Source organism: Mandrillus leucophaeus, unplaced genomic scaffold, assembly GCF_000951045.1.
Source record: "Mandrillus leucophaeus isolate KB7577 unplaced genomic scaffold, Mleu.le_1.0 Scaffold618, whole genome shotgun sequence".
Classification (NCBI taxonomy): domain Eukaryota; kingdom Metazoa; phylum Chordata; class Mammalia; order Primates; family Cercopithecidae; genus Mandrillus; species Mandrillus leucophaeus.
Window position 1 is genome coordinate 1,038,472 of NW_012106675.1, and position 19,477 is coordinate 1,057,948.

Below are 19,477 nucleotides of genomic sequence, written 5' to 3' on the forward strand. Positions count from 1 at the left end.
ATCTATTTGATCATATATCTACATAATTATATATAATTATATATATTAGATTGTTATATATTACATATTTATGTTATTTGCTTTACATATAATATATTGTAAAATATAGAGATTATGAATTTGTCACTTGAAACATGTTTCAAATAATTCAACAAAACTAAAAAAATAGACATTTTAAAATTATACTTTGGTTCTAGGTTCTATACTTTTGTTTCTAAAGTGCAAAGAATGTCACTTCTGTGATAACATGACCAGAGTTTATCAGCAAATGTGATATTCATCTAGGAGGAAGGGACATATTTTTGTCAAGTAAAGAAATTTTATACGACTTTTAGCCATGAATTATTTTTGATTCAGAGTCAAGTTGCCTACCTGCATTAAACTCAGCGTCTACCTTTCTAATAGTAAAAATAAAGGTCATTTTTTTGTGCATCCTACTCCCTGTATTTACCAATATAAAGAGATATTTGGAGAAATCTATGAGAGACTGGAAGGTTTATGGAGACAGCAAGAAATACATTTGGATCAAAACAATGGATGTTACATTTGCTGAGCTGGGTCCTGTGTTCCCAGGCAGACCAAATCATCTGCAGCAGAGAGCTCACAATACAAACAGTAATTCAACTATTAGCTTCCAGATTCTCTCCTGGCAACCCTGAAATTCTGTTTGGGGCCATATTACCACTGCTGTGCCTTGGTAGCATTTTATGACACATTCAATCTTTCACAGATAGTACACTCAGTAGTTCCAAGTCTCAGTTCTCTTATTCTCATCCCTCAAATCATTTAGAGCTAAATAGAAATGGAAGTGAAGCTGTATCCAAATTATCCTTTGCTTAGTCAAGAGCTGGGGGGACATAGTGCAGACTTTATGTTAATTATCTTTGCCCAGATCACACATCTCAGGGAATAATTGACATAATTAAAAGTGCTATAACATCATTCAACATCGTTAACTGTAGCACATGCACTCCACTTCAGTGATTTATGGGTAAGTTTGAAAATCAACATTATTCAGTCTTTCAAAATCCTATGGATTATTGCATAATTACAAGTACATTCAGTAACTGTGTTATACATTAAATTTTCCTTTCAACAGATGATTTACTGTGACAGTTCAACAGCGCTGAATTTTTGTTACAATAACTGTATTGAACAGTTAACTGCTACCAAGAAATAAGATGAAAATATATGAAAATGCCAATTATGGAAGGATATTTTATAGCTTTATTAAACGTGGCCTATACTTTTTCTTGATTTCCAAAATGACTAATAGTTCTGTGATTTTTCTCCCTCATAAAAGAGGCACAATTTTGCATCATTCTGCTTTTGATTTTGCGCTTACCTTTCACCCTATAACTCCAAAGCCATGGAAGGTCTTTAGACTCCTCATTGAGCAAGGAAGGACTCAGGCTAGGACCTAGGATATAGCAGGGACCAAGAGAAGTCATATTACTTATTGATCAATTCACACATTTACACATCCTTACAAAAATGCACTCAAATAAATGTGATCATGTCTAAATAAGAGTAGCTTTAAGGGACCTGGCTAAATGTTATTACTTGTTACATTTAGAACTTACTATAAAAATCATAGAAATTTAAGCTGTTTCTCCTTCTTTGGAACAGTACGTGTGTTACATACTTAGGTAATCTAAAATTGGCACAGGAAAACTCTATGTCAAAGTATTGCAGACATCATAGTCAAAAGAACTAATTATTGTTTTCTTAATCTCATAATTCTTTGTATAATATTATCTTAGTTCAAACAGAAGCTTGGAATTCAGACCTACTGAAGGAAATAAGACTAAAGATTTAAAAGTATTTAAAAGCAATACAAAAATCAAAATACAAAAATCAATTTAATTTCTAAACACTCGTAGTTAGCGGTCTGAAAGTGAAATTAAGAATCTATTTACAATAGCACCAAAAACAATAAAATTAATTGCAATAAATTTAACAAAAGAAGTTCAAACAAGCACACAATAAACTGCAAGACATCACTGAAAGAAATTAAAGACCTAAGGAAACAGAAATAAATCCATGTTCGTTATCAGAAGACAAATTTCGTGAAAATTCTGTATTCTCCAAATTAATCTACAGACACAACAGAGTTCCTATCAAAATCCCAGCTACGATTTTTCGGTAAAATTTGACAAGGATTTGAAAGTCATTTGACCAAACATTTCTCCAAAGAAGATACACAAGATAAGCACAGGAAAAGATGATCAATATCATTACTGTGAAGGAAATGCAAATCAAAACCACAATGAGATATCACTTCACATGCATTAGGATAATTAAAATAAAAAAGACAAACAGTATCAAGTGTTTATGAGAATTTAGAAGAAACTGGAACCCTCCTATATTTGGGGCAGAGAAATAAAATGGTGCAGTGACTTTGAAAATCAGTTGGCATTTCATCAAAATGTAAAACATAGAATTGCCATATGACTCAGAAACTCACTCTGTTATTCCACTTCCAAAATAAAAACTTATGTCCGCATAAAAACATGGACATGAATGTTTATACCATCATTATTCATAATAGCCAAACAGTGGGAAAAAATCAAATTTCCATCAACTGATGAATGAATAAGCCAAATGTGGTATAGTAATGTGGATCATACTTGGCAATAGAAAGGAGTATTGATACATGTTACAACACATATAAACCTTGAAAGCAGTACGCCAATTGATAAAAGCCAAGCACAAAAGTTCACATCTTATATGATTTCGAAGTGTCCAGAATAGGCAAATCCATAAATACAGGAAGAGCATTAGTGTATTCAGGTGCTTGGGGCTAGGGGAGAATGGGGAATGACTGCTAATAAGTACAGAGTTTCTTTTGGTAATGAAGAAAGTGCTGCAAAATTAGATAAAGATGATGATTGCACAGCTTTTTGAATACACTAGAAACCAATAATTGTGCACTTTAAAAAGATGAGTGTTATAACAGTAAATTATACTGCAACACAACTGTTATTTAAGAAAAAAATCTTTAAACATTTTCTTATGTAACAAAGTTCATATTCTAGCTAGGGTTCCCAATCCTGCCTCTGCAATGGGAGTCGTTGCAAAAACATCAAGCATGGCAAAGCCCTGGAGAACCCGTGTCAGTAGATCCTGCACTGATCCCAGCAGCTCAGTCACTTAAAACCTTCACAGATTATTTTGATTTGAGCCAAGACAGGAAAGGATTATGCCAAATTCTGGGATGTGTCAGCAAACTTTAACTAAAGAGACTGTTTGTAATGGGAGCTGAAGAAAGCACAGATTGAAACTTGTCTTGACATCGATGTATATGCTATATCCTATTATCTGCTCAAGAACCTTCTGTTGTTCCCAATATTCCACAAATAAAAATGTTCAGTCTTCTCTAGTTCTTGAAAAAAATTTTAAAAGGCCATTAGGTAAAATCAGATTAAAGCCATTATGGGATACCACCTTACACATATTAGAAGAACTGAAATTAAAACGACTAAAAATTCCAAGTATCAGAAAAGATATAAAGCAATGGGAATGCTCATGCTTTGCTTGGGAATTTAAAATCATCCAGCCACTGTAAAATGGTTTGGCAATTTTTTATAAAGTTCAACATGATCCAGGAAACCCACTTCTTAATTACTCTATAAAAGATAACATGTTTGTTAATAGGAAATCTGTATGCTAGTGTTCACATATAGGCATGGTAAACTCCTTTGTTTTATTTGTTTAGTCTTTTTTACATACTTTTAAGTACTTGGTCTTTTTTCTGTACTGCCATTTTAGCTAACTACAAAATTGAACTAAGCAGGAGGACTGCTTGAGGCCAGGAGTTTGAGACTAACCTGAGCAACATAATGATATCCTGTCTCTACAAAAAGTAACAATAGTTTTAAAAAAAAAAAAAAAACTGGGTGTGGGTGTGCAGGCCTGCAGTCTCAGCCACTGGAGATGCTGAGGCAGAAGGATTACTTGAGCCCAGAAATTTGAGGTTGCAATGAGCTATGATTGCACCACGGAACTCCAGCCTGGGTGACAGAGGAAACTTGTCTCAAAAAAAAAAAAAAAAAAAGGACATATTCGGACATATTCCATGTTAACCACTGCCATCTCCTTTCCTATTATCAATTATAGATTATCTAGACATATTTTATTAAGTATGAAATTTCATAGTCAGAAACTTGTGTTGCACGATGTAATTCATTTAACATTCTTATATTTTAACTTTCTTTGGTATCTTATTTTTTACATTAGCAAATAATGTAAGCTTAAAAATGTAAAGTACTTTTGCCTCTTCCAAGTAAAAACTAATTATCCTAGGATTCTACATCCATTTTGGTTCTTTTCATATTTATTCTGAGGGTAATCCCATTAGAGGTAGAAATAATATTTAATCACACTGCTTTGGGGGGCGGTGGAAAGCAAATAATTTAGGCTCTGCTCATTCTGCATAACCAGAACCCCTCTGTTTTGCGTTGGTAAGTAATGTGAATGCCTTCACTTGAATGTGCCTCCAATTATTGGAGAACTCCTCATGCTGTGTCCTTGCGTCATTCAACACTTCCACAGACCTCTTCGTAAGTCTCAGCTGCTTTCCTCACACCATACTATGGATGCTGGTTTTAAAACCAAGATTTAAAACACAACAAAATATGCAACAGCTTTGTTTTTTGGGCCTTCCACCAGGCCAGTTGGGATTTTTCTGTTCTCTCCATTACCATTCTACCTTCAGTTTTATCCTAGTTTGTGGTAGATAAGGTATTGGTCAATTCTTCTGTGTCTGAGCTTTACTCATTTTCAATCCCTTTTACAGCCCATCCCCTGGCCCAGAAGAAGTTTGTTTCTGCCCTTTTTTATAACATGATCTAACTTTATTTCAGACTTTTTGGTCCATACTATCAATTCTATACCTTGAGTACGCCAGACTTCTTTGACTTGTATAATTACTGCCAACTGAAAGTACTTTGACTGAATTCATGGTATCCCATTGCAAGACTTCCCATAAAGCTACAGTAACCAAGGCAAAAGGACACTTTCAAAAGGATAGGCGCTTATATCACTGGAGAAGAATATACAGTCTAGAAATAAACCTACACAAGTATAGTAAATTAACTTTTGACAAAGATTCAAAGATAAATTGAGAAATAAGAGGTGCCCAAAAAGAGATCTTGATCCATATCTCACAACGTGTGCAAAAATGAACTCAAATGGGTCATAAATCTAAGTGAAAAATAAAGAATTATAAAACTTTTAGAAGAAAATCTAGACAAAAGACTGTAGGTCAGACAAAAAAAAAATTCTTAATAGAATCTCCCCCAGATTTAGGCTTCAAAAAAATTAAAAACTTCAAATCTGTGAAAACACTGTTAGAAAAAAAAAAAAAAGTAAGAAAACACCATCAGAAAATGAGAAGACAAGTCACTTACTGGAGAAAATATTTTGCAAATACTGTTTTTGACAAAAACTCGTTTACAGATTACGTAAGAACTTTCAAAACTCAACAATAAGAAAATAAGCAACCTGATGTTTAAAAATAAGCAAAAGATTTTGACTGATTCATCCAAGATGACATATGGATAGGAATAAGAGTATGCACGTATGCTTATTTTTAACAGATTCATCAAAGAAGACATATGGATAGCAATAAAAGTATGAAAATATGCTCAACATATTAATTAGCTGAAAACATTAAAATCACAATGAGATTTCACTGCATAGTTAGTAGAATGAAAAATAAATTGGCAATACTAAGAACTGACAAGAACACAGAAAAATTGTAACTCTCACATGTTGCTGGTGGGAGTGCAAAATAGTGAAGCTCTATTGGAAAGCAGTTTGACCTTTTCTTATAAAGTTAAGCATATACTTACTACGTGACCCAGAAATCCCATTTTTGATATTTAGCTAATTGGAATAAGCAGCTATGTTTATATAAATCCTGCACACAAATGTTAGTTTATCATGGCTTTATTTCTTATCACAGAAAACCTGGAAACAATCCAAATATTCTTCAACCAGTAAAAGGATAATTAAATTGTGGTACATATGCCATCGCATACTCTCAGTAGGGCAGACTGCTGATTCCTGGAACAACATGGGTGACTCTCAAATGCATTTTACTAAGTGAAATAATTAGATGTGAACAATTACATACTGTCTGATTACATTATATGACATTCTGGAAAAGGCAAAGTTATAGGGACAGGTATCAGATACGTGGATTCCCGGGGCTAGGGGTTGAGGGTAAATGGTTGTATCTAAAGGAGCAGCCTGAAGGAATTTGGGGGATGATGGAACTATTCTGTATCAGGATTGGGGTGACAGATACATTACTCTATGTCTGTGTCAAAGCCCATAGAACTGTACTCCACAAAGTAAATTTCATTAATTTTAAAATTTAAATAAAAAGCACTTTGGAAAATTCATAGTAGTGACTACTTTGTCCTAGGTTGCACTCGTCCTCTCTCTGAAGTAATATAATGACTTAATTCAATGGTTAGAGGGTTAACTAGAGACACCAAAATTTACAAAATAACATATACCAGTAAGTATTTCAAATATATCATCCTGCTGCTATGTTACTGAAGTGTGGGGATTCGCCATGCTTATAGTGAATTTCTGTAATTTTATATGGCCTCAGCATCGATTTTAAATGTAAGTTTCACTTTCTCATGCCAGAAGCAGGTCTTCTCCACCCTTGACAATTTCTAGTTCTCCACCACCTCCCAGTTCTTCAATGTGACTGATACAGATATCCGCCTTACACAACTGCCTCCTGGTGACCACTTCCCTATGGGACAGCAAGATTCAACCTCACTGACCCCCATGCTCAGTGAGGGTTGCACAGATATGCCACAGTGACCACGTCTCAGTCACAACATTACTCCAGAGAACTCATGCCTGCTTGTTATAAACCCACCAATTGGAAGTCCCTGAGGGAAACCTGCTTGTGTAATGCCCAGGACCCCAATAAAGGCTTTAGCCCACAGGACCCTCACTCTTTCTCTCTCTCTTTCCAGCTGGTGGTTCAGCAGGCATGTCCCTGATGGCCCTCCCTGCGCCCCATTGGTCCTACGAGTTATGCTGTTCTTTACTTTCTGGGAGCTGTAAATAACAAGCAGCTTCTGTTGTTTTAAGTGTTTTGTTGAGTTGCCTCTTCTGTGTCTCACCTGACTGACATAAAGAGAACCTAACTCCTGTCCTGGTTAGGGCTTTCCTGGAGAGTGGCTATTTTGGTAGGAATAAACTGGACATAGATCAGACAAGACCCAGGAAGACCCCTGCCAGTATATACAAGTTTCCTTTGAGAGGAGCACCTGGTCACAGGTCAGACACATAGGCATTGGGCCACCTGCCTGGATAATAAGTATCCAGTGAAAGGCATACTGGAAGCATCCATGACCAAATTCCTGGAACCCCGTCAAGGCAGGGATAGAGTTCATAGCCTCTCTCCAGAGACAGAGACCCCAACATCAAATTAGAGGAAAATACAGTTGTTATAGTTATTACACCATATGTTTTCATTGTCGTGGCTTATAACATAAACAGACTTTAAGTTTCCCATGTACCATAGGCAGAAACTCCAAGATGACTAACATGTTAGAATCCAAAAATTCATGATGGATTTCTCCAGGAAGTTCTCCAAGAATGGGGTTTAGATGCTGCTGCCATTGTGTTCAAGGCATAGCTGTTTGTAATTACTTACATTGCTGAACATGAAATTTACAATGATCTATTGATATATAGATATTCCATCACAGTAGAATCATTAATGATAAAATATATGGAAAGCAATAAATGAAGCTGCTCATTAGACATAAATGAAGGAGAGAGAGTAAGAGAAAAAGTGATTTTACAGATATGATGAAAAGGGTCCTATATTTTACAAACAAGAGCCACATGGAAAATTTCACATCTGTTTTGGCAGAAGATCTTGAATTATGAAAATAACTGAGTTAAAAAATCTGGGAGAAGTTAGTGTTAATAGGATCTGATTTCATGGACTTCTGACTGACTCTTCTCAGGCAAGGGAAAACAGACAAGCTCATATTAGTGCTTCTTTCCTTAATTTCAAATGACTGGTCAATCATTGAGCCTTCTATGCTTGTTTCCATGACAACAAAAATGTGGAAAGACAAACTATTAAGCATGGCTTTTAAGAAACACAATTACTTATTTTGTAATGTGATGTACGTAACAGAAAATGGCAGTGCAACATGTTGCTCCAAAAGGCTCCATTTGAGTGCTCCTTTAAATTAAGTTGTCTTTCTAACCATCTCATCAAGTGTTAGGGTAGTAAACCCTAGTGAACAGCTAGACCTTGATCCAGTGATCCTCCTAGGCTATTGTTTCTTCAGGCTACAAAAATTCCTACCGTGTTCTTCACTGAGAAGCTACCGTGATGCTCAGTACACAATTATTGCCAGTGTGATAGTTTTGTTTACCTAAAGCAGAAGAGAAATTTCTTGCTCAGTTGGCTTTTGGAGACAGTCATCTGAGCTATGACTCCTGTCTTTACATATATATTCCCACTACTGGTTTAGATCACTCATAAGAATTTCTTCCCAAATCATAATTCCTCTTTTAATATATATATTTCTTGTATTCCACTCTACAGTGGCAGAGACTATTTCTAGAATTTCACTTTGTAACTAGTGCCAATAACATGACCATCAAAAATATAATTCACATATGTTCACTGATAGTACTGAATACATTGCATTGAAATGATATGCTTGGCTATCTGCTTCTCACTAGACAATAATTGCTTCTGGGTTGGGGATGGTGTTTTATTCTATCTCTGGTAATAACAGGAGTATAGTGATGCCTACTATATCCATGAATATAATGTGCTCAGTTATACAAAGGTAATGCTTCAAGGTTTTGATAATAATATAGGATGCTAAAATTTACAATTGTAGAGAATAGTTATTCTCTGCATTTCTTTATACAACAAGTGACATTTCTCATCTCCTGTTCATGGTAAAGAAGATAAATGGTAGAGAATGCATGATAGTTTAATACAAAAAACATACAGTACATAAACTACATTTACAGCATAATTACATGTAATCAGAGGCAAACTGTGGTTCTTTCATTAATTGGATATGGCCCTAAAGAAGTCATGTAATATACTGAATTCCAAGGTTTTAAGTGGGTGTATAATTAGGAAGCAAAACCAGAATTTTAAAATATAATGACTTTGATTACCTTCAGCACATTATGGTGCCAAGGTTTTTATGACATTCTCCTCAATCATTTAGCAGTTTTCTGCTGTACTCAATTAGACAAAGATTACTTGGCTGAGGTTCAGTGCTTTGGGTGTTCTGACCTTGTTTTTCTGTTGGTACTTCTTTAACTCTGGGTCTTAATACTTGTATATTGGTCGAATCTAGTGTTTTTTTCCAGGGCAATTTTTAAAAGTACAAATGCATGGACTCCCCAAAGACAAATTAAGTCAGAATTTTTAACAGTGTGATCACAATATTATTTTCTAAAGTATCGCTAGTGATTCAAAATGCACTTAAAGTTGAATCATTGCTCTATATGCCAATAAAGGTAAATAGAAAAGCCTGACCTCATTGAGTTCTATCCCTGGAATAGCCATCAAGGAATTGGCTACTTTCTAGAGACAATAAATTTAGTTTTATGAATACATATACATGTATGTGTGCATGTGTCTTCGCTATTTTAGTAAATATTATGTTGTGAAAATTAAATATAAAAATCAAATTACATAGACTGAAACTTTAATGGATATTTCAATGAACAGCTCCTTCCATATTATAATTTTGTAGATAAATGCAAATTCAAGTAGTTTAACATAAAAAATATAAATGAAGAATTAAAATGTGAATGCAATAATATAACATATAAGTAAACATTTTCAAAGAATGTACATATTTAGATCAAGAGAAGTCACCATAGTACACAATTATTGGATACAACATTCTGTTCTACCACAACAACTGGTGAAAGATTAAATATGTACTTTGAGCTTAAGTAAAGTATCCAAATGACCAAAAGAGGTTGTTGTCTGAGCAATGAATATATTAACACTATGATCTATGAAATTTGGATATAGGTTTTAGATTCAAAATACATGCTGTTGAAGAAAGCCATCTAATGTCTAGAGAAGTAATTACAGATGATCTCTGACTTACAAAGTTTCTGCTTATACTTTTTTGACCCTATGGTAACACAAAAATCATACAAATTCAGAAAAAAACAAACTTCAAATTTTGAATTTTGTTCTTTTGCTGTGCTAGCGATATGCAATGCCATCCTTGGTTCAATGCTGGGCAACAAAGCCACAGCTCCCAGTCAGCCCCACATTCAGGAGGGTCAATAATCAATACTCTGCTGGGTACTGTGTTGCCAGATGATTTTGCCCAATTATAGGCTAATATAAGCACTCCGAGCACTTTTAAGGTAGACTAGGCAGTGCTGTGATGTTCTGTATGCTAAGTGTGTTAAATGTGTTTTCCAATTATGATATTTTCAATGTACCATGGATTTATTGGGATACAACCCCATCGTAAGTAGAGGAATGTATTATTTCATTCTCATGCTGCTAATAAAGACATAACTGAGACTGGATAATTTATAAAGGAAAGAGGTTTAATTGATTCACAGTTCATCACGGTGGGGGAGGCCTCAGGAAACTTACAATCATTGTGGAAGGGGAAGCAAACACGTACTTCCTCACACAGTGGCAGCAAGGAGAAGTGGCGATCGAAAGGGAGAAAAGCCCCTTATAAAACCATCAGATATCGCGAGAACTCATTCACCATCCTGAGAACAGCAGCATGGGAGTAACGGCCCTGGTGACTCAATTACCTCCCGCCAGATCCCTCCCAAGACAGGCAGGGAGTATGGGAACTACAATTCAAGATGAGATGTGGGTGTGGACGTAGCCAAACCATATCAAGGAACATCTGTATTCATTCCTGAATAAAAATTGCTGAATCTGTTTTAATCATATCTCTCCCTAAGCAAAATGAAACATGTAATTTCGAACTACAGAATGCAATCATTCCTCAGTATGTGAGGGGGATGGATTCCAGGACACCAATGAACAACAAAATCTGAGGTTGCTCAAGTTCCTTATATAAAACGGTGTTGTATTTGCATGTAACGTATATACATTCTTTTGCATACTTTAAACTTAAGAGTACTTATGATACCTAAAACAATGTAAATGTTACATAAATAGTTGTTATACTATGTTGTTTTTTAATGTTTTTGTTGTTGTTGTTGTTGTTGTTTCATTGAAAAAAAAATGTCTTCCATCCATGGTTGGTTGAATCTGAGGATGTTTTGCAGATACAGAGGGCTGACTATATAAGCAAAAATCATTTTAATGATACTTAAAGATCTAATGTAAATGACTTATATTTTAGTTAAAGAGCTTATTTTATTTCTCCATAGTCTACGGATGGCATCAACTAAACTGAGAAAACATAAAGCCAGCTCCTTAAAGGAAGCAACAAGAGATTGATCTATTTCAGTTCAGAGAAAGAATAAGAAACTGGTAACAGCCCCTTCTCTCTAGAATTCCATTCAATGGTTAAACTTGGGGTTGAGTTTTCTGTCCCTCTTCATGAACAAGCAAAACAACCAAAGAGTTAATAACTTTTCCTAGACCAGGACTCAGCTGTAAGGGAATCAACTTTCTTGTCTGGGAAGAGCTGAAGAAGTGGTGTGAGGTTTTCTGAGATTACCTAACAGAACATTATTTGGTGATAGTTACACTAAAAGCCAAGACTTTACCACTATACAATATATTCATGTAACAAAACTGACCATGTGGCCAGGCGCGGTGGCTCACGCCTGTAATCCCAGCACTTTGGGAGGCCTAGATGGGCGGATCACGAGGTCAGGAGATCGAGACCATCCTGGCTAACATGGTGAAACCCCGTTTCTACTAAAAATACAAAAAAATTAGCCAGGCGTGGTGGCAGGCGCCTGTAGTCCCAGCTATTCGGGAGGCTGAGCCAGGAGAATGGCATGAACCCGGGAGGCGGAGCTTGCAGTGAGCCCGGATCACACCACCGCACTCCAACCCGGGCGACTGAGCAAGACTCTGTCTCAAAAAAAAAAAGGAAGAAGAAGAAAAGAAAAAAAAACTGATCATGTACCCCTTAAGATTATATAAATAAAATTTTTAAAAAGAAAAAAACTTGTAACAATTTAATATCATGCATTGATAAAAGAAATACTTGTATGAAATTTTTGACCTCCAAAAATATATGACTTCTATGTTGCTGATGTAAGTTTAATATTAAATTTATATTAATATTTAATTTTAAGAAATTGAAATCCTCTTACCAAATTATTTCCCAGATAATCTGAAAACCTCTAGAAATATGATCCATAAAAACCACAGAAGTACAACCCTTGCAATGAAAAGGTGCCTCAAATACAGATTCTAAATATATTTAAAGTTATTTATTTATTTATTTATTTGAGACGGAGTTTTGCTCTTTTTGCCCAGGCTGGAGTGCAATGGACCATCTCGGCTCACTGCAAACTCTGCCTCCCGGTTTCAAGCGATTCTTCTGCCTCAGCCTCCTGAGTAGCTGGGATTAAAGCGCCCGCCACCGCGCCTGGCTAATTTTGTATTTTGTAGTAGAGACAAGGTTTCTCCATGGTGGTCGGGCTGGTCTCGAACTCCGACCTCTAGTGATCCGCCCGCCTCGACGTCCCAAAGTGCTGGGATTACAGGCATGAGTCACCGTGCCTGGCTATGATTTTTTATATTATAACAAAATTCAGAGAAAAAAAAAAGAATGCCAGTAATTTTTAAAAGTATTTTACCATAATTTTCTCAAGAAGAAAAGAAAATTAGAAGAAAGTAAAAAACATGCTGCTGGTCCGGCCAGCTCGGAGCCAGGGTGGCGGGGGTCCAGCCGGACGTCCCCCTCATGCCAGCGGGGTCTCTGGCGCCCCTCTGGTCAGCGGGGCCCCAGCAGGGGAGGAGCTGCGAGACCACACGGGACACCGGGGTGGGCCCCCAGCCTGGAGCCAATGGCTTGGAGCAGGGGCTGGGACCTGGCAGCACCGGGCCAGAGCCCCCTCTATCCCTGGCCATCGCGGACTCCCGGCGCTCCATACCTGAGGTGGCAGTGAGGTTCGTTGATTGAATAAGCAATGGTGGCCCAGTTGCAAGCAAACGGGTTTCATCACCTTAAATGGTTTTGAATGAATGAAGCCATATTTGCTTAAAAAGACGTACAGCCCATCGTGTGACCTACAGAGTTTGTGGACAGATTTATATTGGGTTCATAGTGGCATCATGCGCGCAGACTCCTGCGAGTTCCCCAAGTTCTTAGAGGACTGCCTTGCCTTTTGATCTGAGTTGCAAAGTTCCATAAAGAATGGCCAGTGTGGATAAGTAGAAAGTTAAGAGACAGCGAGTGCACCGAATCCGTGAATGTATCCGCCCCCAGGTCATGAACGGCCCCCTGCACTCCATCCCCGCCCCGGGTGTCGCTGCTGGACTGCGCGACTGCACCGTGGAGATGCCCATCTCAAAGCACCTGGCCACCATGGCCTACTGTGATGCGCACTCCACGCAGGAGATCCACGAGATGGTTTTACATGAAGCCGTGGATGCCACCATCACCTGCACCAGGGAGGACCTGGAGAAGTTCAAGGCCCTGAGAGTGATTGTGCGGGCAGGCAGTGACTATGACAACGTGGACAAATCAAGGCCGCGGGCAAGCTCAGGATTGCTGTGTGCAACATGCCCTCCGCAGTTGTGGAAAAGACACCCAACTCAACCATCTGCCACATCCTCAGTCTGTACCGGAGGAACACGTGGCTGTACCAGGCACCGCCGGAAGGCACGTGTGTTACAGCGTGGAGCAGATCCGAGAGGGGGCCTTGGGAGGGGCTCGCATCGGTGGAGAGACGCTGGGGCCTCATCGGCTTTGGTAGCACAGGGCAGGCGGTTGCAGTTTGAGCCAAGGCCTTTGGATTCAGCGTCATATTGTATGACCCTTATTGCAGGATGGGATAGAGCGGTCCCTGGGCGTCTACACCCTGCAGGATTTGCTGTGTCAGAGTGACTGCGTCTCCTTGCACTGCAAGCTCAACAGACAAAACCACCACCTTATCAATGACTATGACTATAAACCAGATGAGGTAGGGAGCATTCCTTGTGAACGCAGCCCGTGGTGGCCTGGTGGACGAGAAAGCCTTAGCACAGGCCCTCAATGATGGCAAGATAAGAAGGCAGCTCTTGACGTGCACCAGTTGGAGCCCTTTAGCTTTGCTCAGGGTTCGTTGAAGGATGCGCAGAATCTCATCTGCACTCCTCACGCGACCTGGTAGGTACAGCCAGCAGAGGCGGCTGCCACCGAGATCCGCCGAACCATCATAGGTCGCATCCCAGAAAGCTTAAGAAACTGTGTGAACAAGGAATTCTTTGTCACATCAGTGCCTTGGTCAGTAATAGGCCAGCAAGCAATTCATCCCGAGCTCAATGGTGCCACATACAGATATCCGCCAGGCATCGTGGGCGTGGCTCCAGGAGAACTTCCTGCAGCCTTGGAAGGGATCATCCCTGGAGGCATCCCAGTGACTCACAACCTCCCCACAGTGCCGCATCCTTCCCAAGCTCCCTCTCCCAACCAGCCCACAAAACATGGGGACAATCGAGAGCACCCCAACGAGCAATAGCAGAGAATGCTTGAAGGTAATCATTCAGATACACTTGGGGCCAAGAGACAGTGAAAAATTGATGAACTCGGAGAAAATGAATCTGACGGTCTTTTTAACTGATTCTGGACATATATGCATTATTGATGTTGCAGTGTTAAAACTACAAGAGCTAAAACCTGAATGTCGTCTGCTTACGGAAGCGCTGAAAGAATAGGATGTGATTTATTGATGACCTACTTCTGTCACTGTCTTAAGTTTTTCATCTTAACCACCAAGAATAAATAGAGCTTTTTCCTTTATCAGCCCTTTGGCCACATCAGGTCCTGAACACCCTGCTCTAGAATGTTGCGTCAAGAGTTCAAACACCAAAATAAAAAACACTAAGAGGAAATCCCCATCTGTCTACAGAGGCTGGTTACCTCTTTTTGCTAAGAGGAAGATCACATGACTACAAAATGGGGAGAGAATGGTTTGCCTGTGGTAGACACCTGCGCGCATAGGACTGAAGACAGTAAAGGCTTCTGTACAGAGAAGTATCTCACACCTGAACTGCATTCTGAGCCGGCAAGTTGGTTGTAAGTTCAGTAAAATCTTCTGATTATGTGAAAAAAAAAAAAAAGTATTACGTTTCACAAGCTGTTTGTACTCAGATATACTTTCTCAGTTTCAGATCCTCTGCTATTTTACTGAGTGGAAAGTCTTGAGCTAAAAGGTTCAAGAAGAATAATGTTGCATTTCCTTATTTCTCGGGAAAGACTTTTTATGGTAACGCGTCAGATTGTCTATGAACAAACCAACTTTTTTAGACATTAATAAAGCCTTCTTCATGTGATATTTTACATGAGAACACTTCAGATGTGTTAGATGATTGATTTTAACAAATCCTATTAGATTTCTATCAACTAGTTACATATTCCATTCATAGTCTTTAGTGAGTCATTGTCTTTTTATTTAAAAAGATGGCCTATTTTGAGCCTTTGTATAGGTACATTCCTATTTTAGTGACAAAAGAAAAACTTTAAAATTGTTCCAAACAGAAAAATAATGGCTACCAGGAGTATGTTTTGTTTTAGTGTCAGTTACCGTTACTATATTTGTTTATTGTAAAGGTGGACATTTAGCATTCAGTGCAGTTTTCAATAAAAAATAATTTAAAACATACAGAAGTTGATTAAGTGCTTTATTGCCCTGCCAAGAGGAAAATATATCAGGTCCTGGTGGGTTTACAGATGGGTTTTACACTCCCTGAAGGAAGAGATGATCCCAACTTGATATAAACTATACTTTAAAACAGCATTAAAATAAAGAAAAGCTTGCAATCGGTTTTATGTATGTATTCTGTTTCAATAAAACCAGAATAAGGCCAGGCATGGTGACTCATGCCTTTAATCTCAGCACTTTGAGCTGAGGTGGTTGGATCACCAGAGGTCAGGAGTTTGAGACCAGCCTGACCAACAAGGTGAAACCCCATTTCTACTGAAAACAATAGAAACATTAGCAAGGCGTGGTGGCAGGTGCCCATAGTCCCAACTTCTTGGGAGGCTGAAACAGGAGAATTGCTTGAACCCCAGAGGTGGAGGTTGCAGTAAGCCAAGATGGCGCCACTGCACTGCAGCCTTAGTGACAGAGTGAGACTATGTCAAAAAAAAAAAAGATATAAATATAATATATTTACATTAATTATATAATTATATATAAATAATTTTTATAATACATACAATTATATTTAATACCACACTCCTGTGTGGACATTGAGGCATATAATTCAAATCATGGTTAGGAGATTATGTGCAACTAAAAGAAGACTCAATATCTACAATAGAATGTTCCTTTAATCAGTCTGGAAATTCAAAGCAATTTCAATCAAATTATCAACAGGTGTATTTTGTTTACTTTTTGAAACTTTACGATTTGATTTCAAACTTCTTACAAAGGAGCTACCAGAAATAGTCAAGTCATTCTGAAGTATAAAGAATAACAACTTGCCCTATAGAGTAATAAAATTTGCCATAAAAATCAAGTAATCCAGATACTGGGATATTGGCACAATAGTAGATCAATAAATCTCTAGATGACTAGAACTGAAAGTTAAAATTCACATATACATAATAAAAAGGTAAAAATGTGGGCAGGCAAGATACACATTAGTTTTAGGATTAACAATTTCCTTCTTGAGAAGGAGGGTGAGTAATGAGTAAATATTTCAAAAGGTATTTTTAATAGCATACGGAATGTTATATTTCTTTAAGTAATCTCAAGTAAATATGAAAACTTAAGGATTATTTATCTGCATGATGGGTGAATGGATATTTGTTAGTTTCTTCATGATACTGAAATATTTCACAATACAAACAAATTAAAAACTCATTTACTACACAGGTAGTAACAGAACTTGAATTTTAGACTCTCCTCGGCCTTCAAGTATCTCTGTAAACTTCACTGTCTAAATATTACTTGTCTCATTTATAAAATAAAACTGTCAGAATAGATCTGTAGTTTAAAGCCATAGTCCATGCCCTAAACCGCAAATGACAATGTTCCTGTTTGTTCCAACCTATGTAATTTCCAGGAATTTCAATGGGTCTTGACTTTTAGCTGTATTTATCAGTCAGCCTGTATTTGTCAAATAAGTAACTACAGTTCTTAACTCCCCTTGCTTATTCCTCCAAGAAGGAGGCAATTATTATGACATCTCCAATGTAATGCACTAACTGGTCCTTAATGGTTACCATTTCCAAGTTTATCCTCACCTAATTACGGCAACATGCCCGTAACTTCACATATCCCTTTGGGAAAACAGCAAATGTATACTGGGTTCCATTCAAAAGATTGCAAACAGAGCCTGGCTAGACTTCAATTCTGTATTGAAAGGAAGGCATTAGCTAGGCCTGTAAAGAAGACATGCCAGTCCCTCGCTGATTCTCTCACCCTTCTTGTCCAGTCTTTTCTATATACGATTCAGCTGAAGTAAATGAAGATACCATCTTGTTTAATCCTCTACTCCTAACTTCCAGAGTGTCTGTTTTGCATAATGACCAGATAGGACTATTAAAAGGGAATTTAGCGGGAAATAATACTCCTACTATAACCATTCTCTTAACCAGAGGAGTGATCTCTTGCTGCCCTCCAGGTAAGTTGTTACTTAGCATGATCAATTAGAACTAGGAAAAGGACAGGCTTAGACAATATCCCTGACGTAAAGAATAAAGACAACATGACCATTCACTCATTATATCCATTCCAGTATTGCATTTTAGTAAAGCTGCTAAGGCTTCAGGGTAATCTCTTCAGTTATTTGTAACGCAACCCAATTTGGAAGTCAACCCATTCTTTAATCTCCTCCTATACAGCATTTCCATAAGTTCCTTTCATCGCTGGGCCTTTCATAGCACCATCCTTATTCCCCTAAGGATTACTGTACCTTGAGCTGTACCATACCTTGCAGAATTAAAGTGCTTTGCATACCACTCACTTTCCATTTGACTCAAATTGTGACTTAGGACCCAGGATTCCCCACCAGGAATTGGACAACTGGGTGAGCAGATCACGGGCTCTCAATCCTTTACAGATTCTATTACTTTAATTGAGGGTAAAATCAGCCCTGGTTCAAATATTTTTTCATTCTAAACCTCAATCCTTATAAATTAACTTGAGTTCCTCACGGCCTTGGAGTATAAGAATGGATCATGTCATCTGCATTTAAGGGTGCTGAGTTTTCTTCTGGCGGGCACTTCAGTTACTGGGGTTACATTTGAGCTTGTCAGGCTTGGTTTTATTCTTTATGATGGTAATCAATGTCAGTTTCTAACTTAATCCTTAGGCATATGTGCTTATTTTGGAGCTTGATCCTTAGTTTTAAAACCTTTCCTTTGTGGAGTCTCAAAAGAATGTCCAAGGTGCTCAACCGGGCTGCTTCACTCTTCCTGGGCTGGGAGTCACGGTCCCTGGGAGCCTCACAGCAACAGCTCACTGTTAAGCCTCACAGGATCTCTTCCAGCACACCCACAACCCAGCCCAGCAGACCTGCTGCAAATCCACACTCAGACTTTCCCAGTCTCCCTCTGTGCAACTGCCTCTTCTCTGATATACCAGTTTCCCAAATCCCAGCTGCTTCAGCAGTCAGTGCTTCCGCGGTGTCATCTCAGTCCAGCAAGACCCCATTGACTTGAGCTGCACCTTCTGGTAGGGTGCCCTGAAAGTGCCCCAGGCAGAAAGGGTGATCGATGGGGTTCATACATTTTTTTCTCTTAAAGAGCATGGTTTTGCACTGCCTTTTGTTCGATGCAAGAAAATCATTGCCTCATATGTTGTATGGTTTTATAGTCCCTCATGATGGGAGGGCAAGAACAGTGCCTGTCACTCTGTCAGGCTAGAAGTGGACATCTGACTGTCTTTTTCCAGTGTGATTTTTTTTTAATAGCCCACATTCAGTATATTTTCATGAAAGTGCCAGTAGATGTCAGCAAACGCAAGGCAGTAATATATGAATTTTGTAATGGCTGCCAAAACTTCAATTAGCAAAGTCACAGTTCAGTCAAACATCTCAATTTTCTAAATGTAATGACTCCACCTATAATTCTGTTTGGGGGGTGGTGGGTGGGGTTGGATTGCTGGAAATGAAAAGAAGAATCTGATCTGCCAGATTAACAATCGATCCACAAGTCACTCAATTGTTCTGACCTGTTGTACCGGGCCCTGTGAAGTCAAACTCAGAGGACTATTCACAGAAAAAAATGCTATGCAGTGGTTTATTTAGTTCCATCTTGAAGGGGACAGTACCCTATTACACCAGATTTCTGAATAAGGTGGTGGCCTGCAGGTATGC

General features: G+C 38.2%; 1 protein-coding gene and 1 pseudogene across 1 annotated transcript in view; both read left to right on the forward strand.

The window, feature by feature from the left end:
• LOC105553924 (glutamate decarboxylase 2-like) overlaps positions 1–13,130 on the forward strand; it is a 57,979-nt gene extending 44,849 nt beyond the window's left edge. Inside the window, 1 exon segment of the mRNA XM_012000111.1 lies at positions 12,870–13,130. Coding sequence (XP_011855501.1) covers positions 12,870–13,130 — 261 coding nt within the window.
• Positions 13,131–13,364: 234 nt separating this feature from the next.
• LOC105553922 lies at positions 13,365–14,670 on the forward strand (annotated as a pseudogene).
• The last annotated feature ends 4,807 nt before the right edge of the window (positions 14,671–19,477 follow it).